At 51.3% G+C, this 12,292-nt stretch overlaps 1 protein-coding gene across 1 annotated transcript in view; it reads right to left on the bottom strand.

Moving 5' to 3' along the window:
* Nucleotides 1–12,069, bottom strand: part of srrt (serrate RNA effector molecule homolog (Arabidopsis)) — a gene marked incomplete at its 3' end in the record, with an annotated part of 40,561 nt that extends 28,492 nt beyond the window's left edge. The window contains exons 1-5 of the mRNA XM_078207893.1: nucleotides 11,905–12,069; nucleotides 10,541–10,705; nucleotides 5,834–5,966; nucleotides 2,491–2,529; nucleotides 550–737 (exon numbers count right to left, since the gene is read on the bottom strand). Of these exons, the coding sequence (XP_078064019.1) occupies nucleotides 550–737; nucleotides 2,491–2,529; nucleotides 5,834–5,966; nucleotides 10,541–10,705; nucleotides 11,905–12,060 (681 nt within the window). The remainder of the gene's footprint in view (nucleotides 1–549; nucleotides 738–2,490; nucleotides 2,530–5,833; nucleotides 5,967–10,540; nucleotides 10,706–11,904) is intronic.
* Between the last annotated feature and the right edge of the window lie 223 nt (nucleotides 12,070–12,292).

Raw genomic sequence — 12,292 nt, 5'->3', positions numbered from 1 at the left:
TGCTGTACCTGTCCTGGGAGTGTTTGATGGGGACAGTGTAGAGGGAGCTTTACTCTGTATCTAACCCCGTGCTGTACCTGTCCTGGGAGTGTTTGATGGGGGACAGTGTAGAGGGAGCTTTACTCTGTATCTAACCCCGTGCTGTATCTGTCCTGGGAGTGTTTGATGGGGAGAGTGTAGAGGGAGCTTTACTCTGTATCTAACCCCGTGCTGTACCTGTCCTGGGAGTGTTTGATGGGGACAGTGTAGAGGGAGCTTTACTCTGTATCTAACCCCGTGCTGTACCTGTCCTGGGAGTGTTTGATGGGGGACAGTGTAGAGGGAGCTTTACTCTGTATCTAACCCCGTGCTGTACCTGTCCTGGGAGTGTTTGATGGGGGCAGTGTAGAGGGAGCTTTACTCTGTATCTAACCCCGTGCTGCACCTGTCCTGGGAGTGTTTGATGGGGGACAGTGTAGAGGGGGCTTTACTCTGTATCTAACCCTGTCGGAGAGTCAGTATTGATCCCGACCAGCTCCATCCAGTGATTGGGCAAGATGCTGAACTCACCGCAATGATCTCCACCTTCGAGATATTGGGAGCGATGCTTCTCATGAACAGGGAGCAGGTTTTGTGAAGCGGCCGAGGTTTGGGCGTGACCTCGACCTCCTTCTCCTTCTCCTTGTCCTTCTCCTTCTTCTCTTCCTTGGGTTTTTCCTTCTGCTTCTCCTCTTCCTTCTTCTCTGGCTTCAGTTCATCTGCCCAGCGTCAGAAAGGTATTAGCTCTCCAACAACCAACAACCACAGCAAGCTGGACAGGAACAGTTTCATGTCCGCCTTTCCCCATCCCGCTCCCTAACCCAGAGCCTCCAGGTTCATTTCCGTCACCGTGGCTGAGATTTGAACAGTTTAGCTCCGACCTGCATCCAGAGCGAATGCTGTCAGCCGCTGGAGCCTACGTGACGCTACTGTGCCCTTCAGGAATTTATTTTTAATCGTGCTCTCTGCCGTTCTAAGCAGCTTTGTTTGTTTTCACCTTGTGGCACCGGCTGCCTGATTAGCTGTTCCTCCTATTGCTGCTTCAATGGTTTAAATGGGGTTTTGTTTATTTTTAATCTGGGCCCAATGCACTTTCTGGGAGTTTTATGACCTTTTGGAACTGTTTGGGGGGGGGGGGGGGGGAGAGATCGATTAATTGACAGGTCGAGTGGAACCTTTTTCTTTCTCTCAAGAGTTTTTACTTTCAGTTTTGGCTGCTGGCTTGTTAGAAGGCGTGTGGAATCAGACTGACAGCAGTGTTTCTGTGTCTCTCTCTGGTATGAGAAATTCTGCTGGCTAATTTAGAAGCAGACTTTCTTACTTTCCGCTACTGAAAATTTTGCTGCTGGTGGCTTTTGCTAGCTGGAGACTAAAAGTTCTTGCTAATTTTCTTCCTATACATGTTAACTATATTCTTAAATAAACATCGTTTGGTAAAAGCTCCCTAGTGGGTCATTTGAATCACACCTCAAGTGAAACATCTCACGCTTACCCACACCAAAATTCAAAGTGCAAAACTTATGGTCTGGACTGACTTCATAAACTACCTTGGAGTTTCTGACCTGGATTCCAACACCACCCAGGCAGCAGCTTCCACACGACCCATCAGGGAGCCTCGCATGGCACTCAACCCATGCTCAATTACTTATCACAAGTAAGGTTCACATTAACGCTGCAATGAAGTTACTGTGAAAATCCCCGCGTCGCCACACTCCGGCGCCTGTTCGGGTTACACTGAGGGAGAATTTAGCACAGCCCAATGCACCCTAACCAGCAAGTCTTTGGACACTAAGGAGCAGTTTAGCACGGCCAATCCACCTAACCTACACATCTTTGGACACTAAGGGGCAATTTAGCATGGCCAATCCACCTAACCTACACATCTTTGGACACTAAGGGGCAATTTAGCATGGCCAATCCACCTAACCTACACATCTTTGGACACTAAGGGGCAATTTAGCATGGCCAATGCACCTAACCTGCACATCTTTGGACACTAAGGAGCAGTTTAGCACGGCCAATCCACCTAACCTGCACATCTTTGGACACTAAGGGACAATTTAGCACGGCCAATCCACCTAACCTACTCATCTTTAGACACTAAGGGGCAATTTAGCATGGCCAATCCACCTAACCTACTCATCTTTAGACACTAAGGGGCAATTTAGCACGGCCAATCCACCTAACCTATACATCTTTGGACACTAAGGGACAATTTAGCACGGCCAATCCACCTAACCTACTCATCTTTGGACACTAAGGGGTAATTTAGCATGGCCAATCCCCCTAACCTACACATCTTTGGACTGCGGGAGGAAACCGGAGCACCCGGAGGAAACCCACGCAGACACGGGGAGAATGTGCAAAGTCCACACAGACAGTGACCCGAGCCGGGACTCGAACCCGGGTCCCTGGCGCTGTGAGGCAGCGGCGCTAACCCACTGTGCCACCCGTCCTTAAAGAGGGACTTACCTTCTTTCTGCGTCTTGTCATCCTCTCCCTTTGGTTTCCCTGCATCAGTACGGAGAGAGAACAGAACATTAACAGTTAAATATATAAAACGGCATTATGTAACTGGTGACGGATTGAGAAACGTTGACGTACAGAGGGTCCTGGGCGTCCGAGTGCACCAGTCAATGAGAGCAAGCGTACAGATACAGCAGGCAGTTAGGAAGGAAAACGATATGTTGGCCTTCACCGTGAGAGGATTTGAGTACAGGAGCAAGGTTGTCTCCCTGCAGCTGTACAGAACCTTGGCGAGACCACTCCTGCAGTGGTTTAGGTTTCCTCAAGTAAGAAAAGAGTGCAGAGGGAGTGCAGCGAAGGCTGGGATTCCTGGGATGGCAGGATTGTCGTACGAGGAGGGATTGGGTCGGCTGGGCCTGTATTCACTGGGATTAAAAACAAAGAGAGGGGACGTTTCATCGAATCGTATAAAATTCTGACGGGGCTGGACGGACTGGATGCAGGGGTGTTGTTGGGGTGACACGGTAGCACAATGGTCAGCGCTGCTGCCTCAGAGCGCCAGGGACCCAGGTTCGATTCCCGGATTGGGCCACTGTCTGTGCTGAGTCTGCACGTTCTCCCCGTGTCTGCGTGGGTTTCCTCCGGGTGCTCCGGTTTCCTCCCACAGTCTGAAAGACTTGCTGGTTAGGGTGCATTGGGCCGTGCTAAATTCTCCCTCAGTGTAACCCGAACAGGCGCCGGAGTGTGGCGACCGGGGGATTTTCACAGTAACTTCATTGCGGTGTTAATGTAAGCTAACTTGTGACTAATGTGACTAAGACTCACTGTCTGTGTGGAGTTTGCACATTCTCCTCGTGTCTGCGTGGGTTTCCTTCGGGTGCTCCGGTTTCCTCCCACAGTCCAAAGATGTGCGGGTTAGGTTGATTGGCCATGCTAAAATTGCCCCTTAGTGTTATGAGATGCGTAGGTTAGAGGGATTAGTGGATAAATATGTAGGGATAAGGGGGTAGGGCCTGGGTGGGATTGTGGTCGGTGCAGACTCGATGGGCCGAATGGCCTCCTTCTGTACTGTAGGGTTTCTATTTCTATTCCTAATGAATGATAAACTGTGTTTCCTTTGATTGGAGGGTCAATGGAGAACTCCCACTCACCTGACGAAGGAGCAGAGCTCCGAAAGCTTGTGGCTTGTGCGACCAAATAAACCTGTTGGACCTTAACCTGGTGTTGTGAGACTTCTTGTTGGAGCGTCTAGAACAGGGGCTCAGAGTCTCGGGGGAGGCTACTTAGGCCTGAGCTCAGAAGAGATTTCTTCACTCAGAGGTTGGAGCTGTGTGGAATTGTCTGCCACAGAAAGCTGTGGAGGCCAGCTCACTGACTGCATTACAGAAGGAAACAGGTAGATTTCTAGATTCTAAAGGTGCAGAGGAGTATGGGGAGAGAGCGAGAGTGGGGAAGATGAGATAGAGAATCAGCCATGATCAGATTGAAGGGCGGAGCAGGCTTGAGGGACTGAGTGGCCTACCAAATCTGTATGTATCGTACACACGTTTGTAAATGGAATGAAGATGGATGAATCGACTGCTCAGTCCTGCGATTCTGTCTTTAGAGATTTGCCCCTTACTGCCCAAAGGGGGGGGGAGGGAGAGAGAGAGAGAGAGAGAGAGAGAGAGGTAGACTATTAATCCACAAACTCAGCTACCCCAGGTTCGAATCCCGCCACGGCAGATGGTGGGATTTGAATTCAATAAAAAATATCTGGAATTAAGAATCTACAAAAAAACCCATCTGGTTCCTTTAGGGAAGGAAATCTGCCGTCCTTACCCGGTCTGGCCTACATGTGACTCCAGAGCCACAGCCAATGTGGTTGACTCTCAACTGCCCTCCCAGGGAAACTAGGGATGGGCAATAAATGCCGACCCAGCCCAGTGACGCCCGTGTCCCATGGATGAATGAACAATTTTTTTTAAAAAGGGTCTCTCCGGAGGCTGGGGCAGTTGGATCACGTCTGTTCCCGACACCCAATCCGATTACGCAGTCCCACTGGAACAAAGACAACTCATTGTGCCAGTTTGCTGAGTTCATTCCTCTTCCTGTGGCCACTCAGGCTTCAGGGTGTTGAACCTGATACGCAGGAACAGATCTTTCGAGGTTCCCCAGAAAGCCGGGCTAAAGAGATCAGGTAAAGAGCGAATACCAACACTGGGAGCAGAAATGAGACAGCCATGTTGGTGTCTCTTCAGGTACTGCCAGACCCTGTGTTCTAACCTGTGGCAGGATGCCTAATGCAACAGGGCCAGTGTATCACCCCCCCAGTGATCAATCACTCCTCCCGTCTGCCCCAAGGCGCAGCGGGACTGATTTAAACACAGCGAGGGTGAAGGACAAACAGGTACTGGGTGGCGGGGGTAGTGACTGCAGTGCAGACCCTCCGACAGTGCGGCACTCCCCCTGTACTGGAACAAATTAAAACATGCTACCGTGCAAAGGGACCTGGGGGTCCTTGTGCATGAGACGCAAAAGCCCAGTCTGCAGGTACAACAGGTGATCAAGAAGGCAAATGGGATGTTGGCCTATATTGCGAGGGGGATAGAATATAAAAGCAGGGATGTCTTGATGCACCTGTACAGGGCATTGGTGAGGCCGCAGCTGGAATACTGTGTGCAGTATTGGTCCCCTTATATGAGGAAGGATATATTGGCATTGGAGGGAGTGCAGAGAAGGTTCACCAGGTTGATACCAGAGATGAGGGGTTTGGATTATGAGGAGAGGCTGAGGAGATTGGGTTTGTACTCGTTGGAGTTTAGAAGGATGAGGGGGGATCTTATGGAGACTTATAAGATAATGCGGGGGCTGGATAGGGTGGAGGCGGAGAGATTCTTTCCACTTAGTAAGGAAGTTAAAACTAGAGGACACAGCCTCAAAATAAAGGGGGGTCGGTTTAAGACAGAGTTGAGGAGGAACTTCTTCTCCCAGAGGGTGGTGAATCTCTGGAATTCTCTGCCCACTGAGGTGGTGGAGGCTACCTCGCTGAATATGTTTAAAGCGCGGATGGATGGATTCCTGATCGGTAAGGGAATTAAGGGTTATGGGGATCAGGCGGGTAAGTGGTACTGATCCACGTCAGATCAGCCATGATCTTATTGAATGGCGGGGCAGGTTCGAGGGGCTAGATGGCCTACTCCTGCTCCTATTTCTTATGTTCTTATTTGTGGAGAAAGTGAAAGGATTTCTATGCCATGATCATCTGCTGTGTAGACGGATCAGTCAGAGTCAGACAGGGCCCGTTTACAGATTCCCTCTCATGCTCAGGGCAGACACACGGCACTGCGCCATTGAAACATTGTTCTACCTGAATCCTCTTCCTCCATCTTCTCCACCGCCGGGGCGACCGCTTCAGGCTCAGATTCCGAGTCGGACGCTGTGGCATCATCCTCATCGTAACTATCATCGCCGCTGCGCTTCCGCTTCCGTTTCTTCACAGCCTAGAACACGGGAAACACCATCACTCTGCAGCCAGCTCCCGTATCACCCTGCGCAGACACCCTCCCGGATCACTCTGCGCAGACACGCTCCCGCATCAAACACTCTGCGCAGACACGCTCCCGGATCAAACACTCCTTGTACAGACACGCTCCCGGATCAAACACTCTGCGCAGACACGCTCCCGTATCAAACACTCTGCGCAGACACGCTCCCGCATCAAACACTCTGCGCAGACACGCTCCCATATCAAACACTCTGCGCAGACACGCTCCCGTATCAAACACTCCCTGTACAGACACGCTCCCGTATCAAACACTCCCTGTACAGACACGCTCCCGGATCAAACACTCTGCGCAGACACGCTCCCGTATCAAACACTCTGCGCAGACACGCTCCCGCATCAAACACTCTGCGCAGACACACTCCCGTATCAAACACTCCCTGTACAGACACAGTCCCGGATCAAACACTCCCTGTACAGACACACTCCCGTATCAAACACTCCCTGTACAGACACACTCCCGTATCAAACACTCCCTGTACAGACACGCTCCCGTATCAAACACTCCCTGTACAGACACGCTCCCGTATCAAACACTCCCTGTACAGACACGCTCCCGTATCAAACACTCTGCGCAGACACGCTCCCGTATCAAACACTCCCTGTACAGACACGCTCCCGTATCAAACACTCCCTGTACAGACACACTCCCGTATCAAACACTCCCTGTACAGACACACTCCCGGATCAAACACTCCCTGTACAGACACACTCCCGGATCAAACACTCCCTGTACAGACACGCTCCCGGATCAAACACTGCGCAGACACGCTCCCGGATCAAACACTCCCTGTACAGACACGCTCCCGGATCAAACACTCCCTGTACAGACACGCTCTCGTATCAAACACTCCCTGTACAGACACGCTCCCGTATCAAACACTCCCTGTACAGACACACTCCCGTATCAAACACTCCCTGTACAGACACGCTCCCGTATCAAACACTCCCTGTACAGACACACTCCCGTATCAAACACTCCCTGTACAGACACGCTCCCGGATCAAACACTGCGCAGACACACTCCCGTATCAAACACTCCCTGTACAGACACACTCCCGTATCAAACACTCCCTGTACAAACACGCTCCCGGATCAAACACTGCGCAGACACGCTCCCGGATCAAACACTGCGCAGACACACTCCCGTATCAAACACTCCCTGTACAGACACGCTCTCGTATCAAACACTCTGCGCAGACACACTCCCGTATCAAACACTCCCTGTACAGACACACTCCCGTATCAAACACTCCCTGTACAGACACACTCCCGTATCAAACACTCCCTGTACAGACACGCTCTCGTATCAAACACTCTGCGCAGACACACTCCCGTATCAAACACTCCCTGTACAGACACACTCCCGTATCAAACACTCCCTGTACAGACACGCTCCTGTATCAAACACTCCCTGTACAGACACGCTCCTGTATCAAACACTCCCTGTACAGACACACTCCCGTATCAAACACTCCCTGTACAGACGCACTCCCGTATCAAACACTCCCTGTACAGACACGCTCCCGGATCAAACACTGCGCAGACGCGCTCCCGGATCAAACACTCCCTGTCCAGACACACTCCCGTATCAAACACTCTGCGCAGACACGCTCCCGGATCAAACACTGCGCAGACGCGCTCCCGTATCAAACACTCCCTGTACAGACACGCTCCCGTATCAAACACTCCCTGTACAGACACACTCCCGTATCAAACACTCTGCGCAGACACGCTCCCGTATCAAACACTCCCTGTACAGACACACTCCCGTATCAAACACTCCCTGTACAGACACACTCCCGTATCAAACACTCTGCGCAGACACGCTCCCGTATCAAACACTCTGCGCAGACACACTCCCGTATCAAACACTCCCTGTACAGACACACTCCCGTATCAAACACTCTGCGCAGACACGCTCCCGTATCAAACACTCTGCGCAGACACGCTCCCGTATCAAACACTCCCTGTACAGACACACTCCCGTATCAAACACTCTGCGCAGACACGCTCCCGTATCAAACACTCCCTGTACAGACACACTCCCGTATCAAACACTCCCTGTACAGACACACTCCCGGATCAAACACTCTGCGCAGACACGCTCCCGTATCAAACACTCTGCGCAGACACACTCCCGTATCAAACACTCCCTGTACAGTCACGCTCCCGTATCAAACACTCCCTGTACAGACACGCTCCCGTATCAAACACTCCCTGTACAGACACACTCCCGTATCAAACACTCCCTGTACAGACACACTCCCGTATCAAACACTCCCTGTACAGACACACTCCCGGATCAAACACTCCCTGTACAGACTCGCTCCAATATCTCTCAAACACGCTCAATCTCTCCTCATATATCAGTCCCCCCATCCCCTGGTTGTCATACGGTTAGGGACTACTAAGCTTCAGAGAATAGTCCATTTCATTTCTCAGTTTTTGCTAGATGCTGGTGGAAGAGGGCAGTGTCTCTCTCTCTCCAGAGGCATTCGGAAAGTTCCAGGATTGGGAAGCCTCAGGAGATTTAATCCAACATTCAAAGGACCACAGCAGGTGTTAAAAAGCTGCCGGTCCAGCATCACCTGGACATACTCGCTTCATGTGCCAAGTCTGAGGAAGGGTGGGTGTGTCTGTGTGGGCTGGTGTTTATGTTGGATCAACAGAGATAGCTAGCTGTTAGGAGGGGGGTGGTTTGCTGTATAATGTTTGTATTCTAGATGAAGAGGAAGGAGAGATTGACCAGGTTAGGATTGTTTTCGCTGGAGTTCAGACGAATGAGGAGGGATCTCATAGAGACTTATAAAATTCTAACAGGACTAGACAGGGTAGATGCAGGGAGGATGTTCCCGATGGTGGGAGGAGTCCAGAACCAGGGGTCACAGTCTGAGGATTCAGGGTAGACCATTTAGGACGGAGGTGAGGAGATATTTCTTCACCCAGAGAGTGGTGAGCCTGTGGAATTCATCACCACAGGAAGTAGTTGATGCCAAAACATTGAATGTATTCAAGAGGCGGCTGGATATAGCACTTGGGGGCGAATGGGGTCAAAGGGTATGGGGGGAAAGCAGGATGAGGCTATTGAGTTGGATGATCAGCCATGATGGTGATGAATGGCAGAGCAGGCTCGAAGGGCAGCTGGGTCCATTGTTGTTTGTCATCTATATCAATGATCTGGATGATAATGTGGTAAATTGGATCAGCAAGTTTGCTGATGATACAAAGATTGGAGGTGGAGTGGACAGTGAGGAAGGTTTTCAAAGCTTGCAGAGGGATTTGGACCAACTAGAAAAATGGGCTGAAAAATGGCAAATGGAATTTAACGCAGACAAGTGAGATATATTGCACATTGGAAGGACAAACCAAAGAAGAACGTACAGGGTAAATGGTAGGACTCTGAAGAGTGCAGTTGAACAGAGGGATCTGGGAATACAGGTACAGAATTCCCTAAAAGTGACGTCACAGGTGGATAGGGTCGTAAAGAGTGCCTTTGGTACATTGGCCTTTATAAATCAAAGTATTGAGTATAAGAGTTGGAATGTTATGGTGAGGTTGTATAAGACATTGGCGAGGCCGAATTTGGAGTATTGTGTGCAGTTTTGGTCACCTAATTACAGGAAGGATATTAATAAGGTTGAAAGAGTGCAGAGAAGGTTCACAAGGATGTTGCCGGGACTTGAGAAGCTGAGTTACAGAGAGAGATTGAATAGGTTGGGACTTTATTCCCTGGAGCGTAGAAGATTGAGGGGAGATTTGATAGAGGTGTATAAGATTTTGATGGGTATAGATAGTGAATGCAAGCAGGCTTTTTCCGCTGAGGCGAGGGGAGAAAAAAACCAGAGGGCATGGGTTAAGGGCGAGGGGGAAAAAGTTTAAAGCGAATATTAGGGGGGGGCTTCTTCACGCAGAGAGTGGTGGGAGTGTGGAATGAGCTGCCGGATAAAGTGGTAAATGCGGGGTCACTTTTAACATTTAAGAAAAACTTGGACGGGTTCATGGATGAGAGGGGTGTGGAGGGATATGGTCCAAGTGCAGGTCAGTGGGACTAGGCAGAAAAATGGTTCGGCACAGACAAGAAGGGCCAAAAGGCCTGTTTCTGTGCTGAAATGTTCTATGGTTCTATGGCCTCCTCCTGCTCCTATCCTCGATGCTTCATTCTTGTAATTGGTAAACGTTATGCCAATTCTTTTGGGTTATATCTTAAACCGCGTTCTTGAAGAAACTTTGTTTGAGTAAAGCTCCCTCGTGGGTCACTGGAATCGTACCTGGAGGTGAAATGCTTACCCCTAATGTCAAATTCATCTGTAAAAAACTTCATAAAACTGCCTGGGGTTTCTGGCCTGGGTTTTAACACCCCCCCCCCCCCACCGCCAGCTCTACCCCACCACCCCCCCCCCCCCCCCCCCCCACCCGACACACCCACCCCAGCACTGAACACAGTAACAGGACACCCAGCAACAGGGAGAGGGCAATGAACAGAAACGGGCAGAATCCGGGACCACCCACCTTCACAGGCACCGGGCTCTGTTTGGCCGGCTCAGGCGCTTCAACCTCGTCCTTATCCTCGCCTTCTTCCCCTTTCTCCTCCTCCCCCTCTTCCTCCGGCGACTCCTTCACTTTCTTCTCTTCCTTCTCCTTCTTCTCTTCCTCTGTCGGCCCACTGTTCTCTGCCTGGTTAAGGGAGGAGATTAGAGGAATTTCACAATAACTTCATTGCGGTGTTAATGTAGGCCTTACTTGTGACACGAATAAACTTTATTATTATTGAGCTTACACAGTGAGCGTCACGGAAAATTGGGACGCGGGCGTCACTGGGCTGGGTCAGCATTTACTGCCCATCCCTCGTTGCCCTTGGAGGGCAGTTGAGAGTCAACCCCATTGGCTGTGGCTCTGGAGTCACATGTAGGCCAGACCGGGTAAGGACGGCAGATTTCCTTCCCTAAAGGAACCAGATGGGTTTTTCCCACAATCGACAATGGGTCATCAGTAGATTCTTAATTCCAGATATTTGAACAAAGAACAAAGAACAGTACAGCACAGGAAACAGGCCCTTCGGCCCTCCAAGCCTGTGCCGCTCCTTGGTCCAACTAGACCAATCGTTTGTATTCCTCCATAGAAATCATAGAAACCGTACAGTACAGAAAGAGGCCATTCGGCCCATTGAGTCTGCACCGACCACAATCCCACCCAGACCCTACCCCCATATCCCTACATATTTACCCACTAATCCCTCTAACCTACACATCTCAGGACACTAAGGGGCAATTTTTAGCATTGCCAATCAACCTAACCCGCACATCTTTGGACTGTGGGAGGAAACCGGGGCACCCGGAGGAAACCCACGCAGACACGGGGAGAATGTGCAAACTCCACACAGACAGTGACCCAAGCCGGGAATCGAACCCAGGTCCCTGGAGCTGTGAAGCAGCAGTGCTAACCACTGTGCTACAGTGCCGCCCCATTCCCAGGCTGCTCATGTGACTATCCAGGTAAGTCTTAAACGATTTTTTGTTGAATTCAAATTCCACCGTCTGCCGTGGCGGGATTCGAACCCGGGGTCCCCCAGAAACATGAGCTGAGTTTCTGGATTAATAGTCTGGCGATAATCCCACTAGGCCATTCCCTCCCCCCCGCCCCCCCCACCCCCCTCTCTCCGCCTCCCTCCCCCCCCCCCCCCCCGCCCCCCCCACCCCCCTCTCTCCGCCTCCCCCCCCCCCCCCCCCCCCCCTCTCTCCGCCTCCCTCCCCCCCCCCCCCCCCCCCCGCCCCCCCCACCCCCCTCTCTCCGCCTCCCCCCCCCCCCCCCCCCCATTACTTGGCCGCGTTTCAAGCCCAGCCCCAAAGCAAGTGGAATAAGGGAAGCGGGGTGACCTTCTTGCCATCTTCCTCCTTCTCCTTTTCCGGAAGCTTCCTGTCGGGGTCCGGGACGCGTCCCTCTTCCTTCTTCACCAGCTCCAACTTTTCCGTCTTTTCCTCCTCGTCCTCCAGCTCCAGGATCTTCACATCGTTTTCCGTCCCGCCTTCCATCTTTATAACGGCTGCCAGACAGAGGGAGAAAGCAGCTGTTTAACAAAGAAAAACTACAGCACAAAACAGGCCCTTCGGCCCCACAAGTTGTGCCGAACATATCCCTACCTTCTAGACCTACCTATAACCCTCCATCCTATTACGCTCCATGTACTCATCCAGGAGTCTCTTAAAAGACCCTATTGAGTTTGCCTCCACCACCACTGACGGCAGCCGATTCCACTCGCCCGCC

The sequence above is a fragment of the Mustelus asterias genome, unplaced genomic scaffold (genome assembly GCF_964213995.1).
Source record: "Mustelus asterias unplaced genomic scaffold, sMusAst1.hap1.1 HAP1_SCAFFOLD_2853, whole genome shotgun sequence".
Taxonomy (NCBI): Eukaryota; Metazoa; Chordata; class Chondrichthyes; order Carcharhiniformes; family Triakidae; genus Mustelus; species Mustelus asterias.
This window is presented reverse-complemented; position numbering and strand designations above follow the sequence as displayed.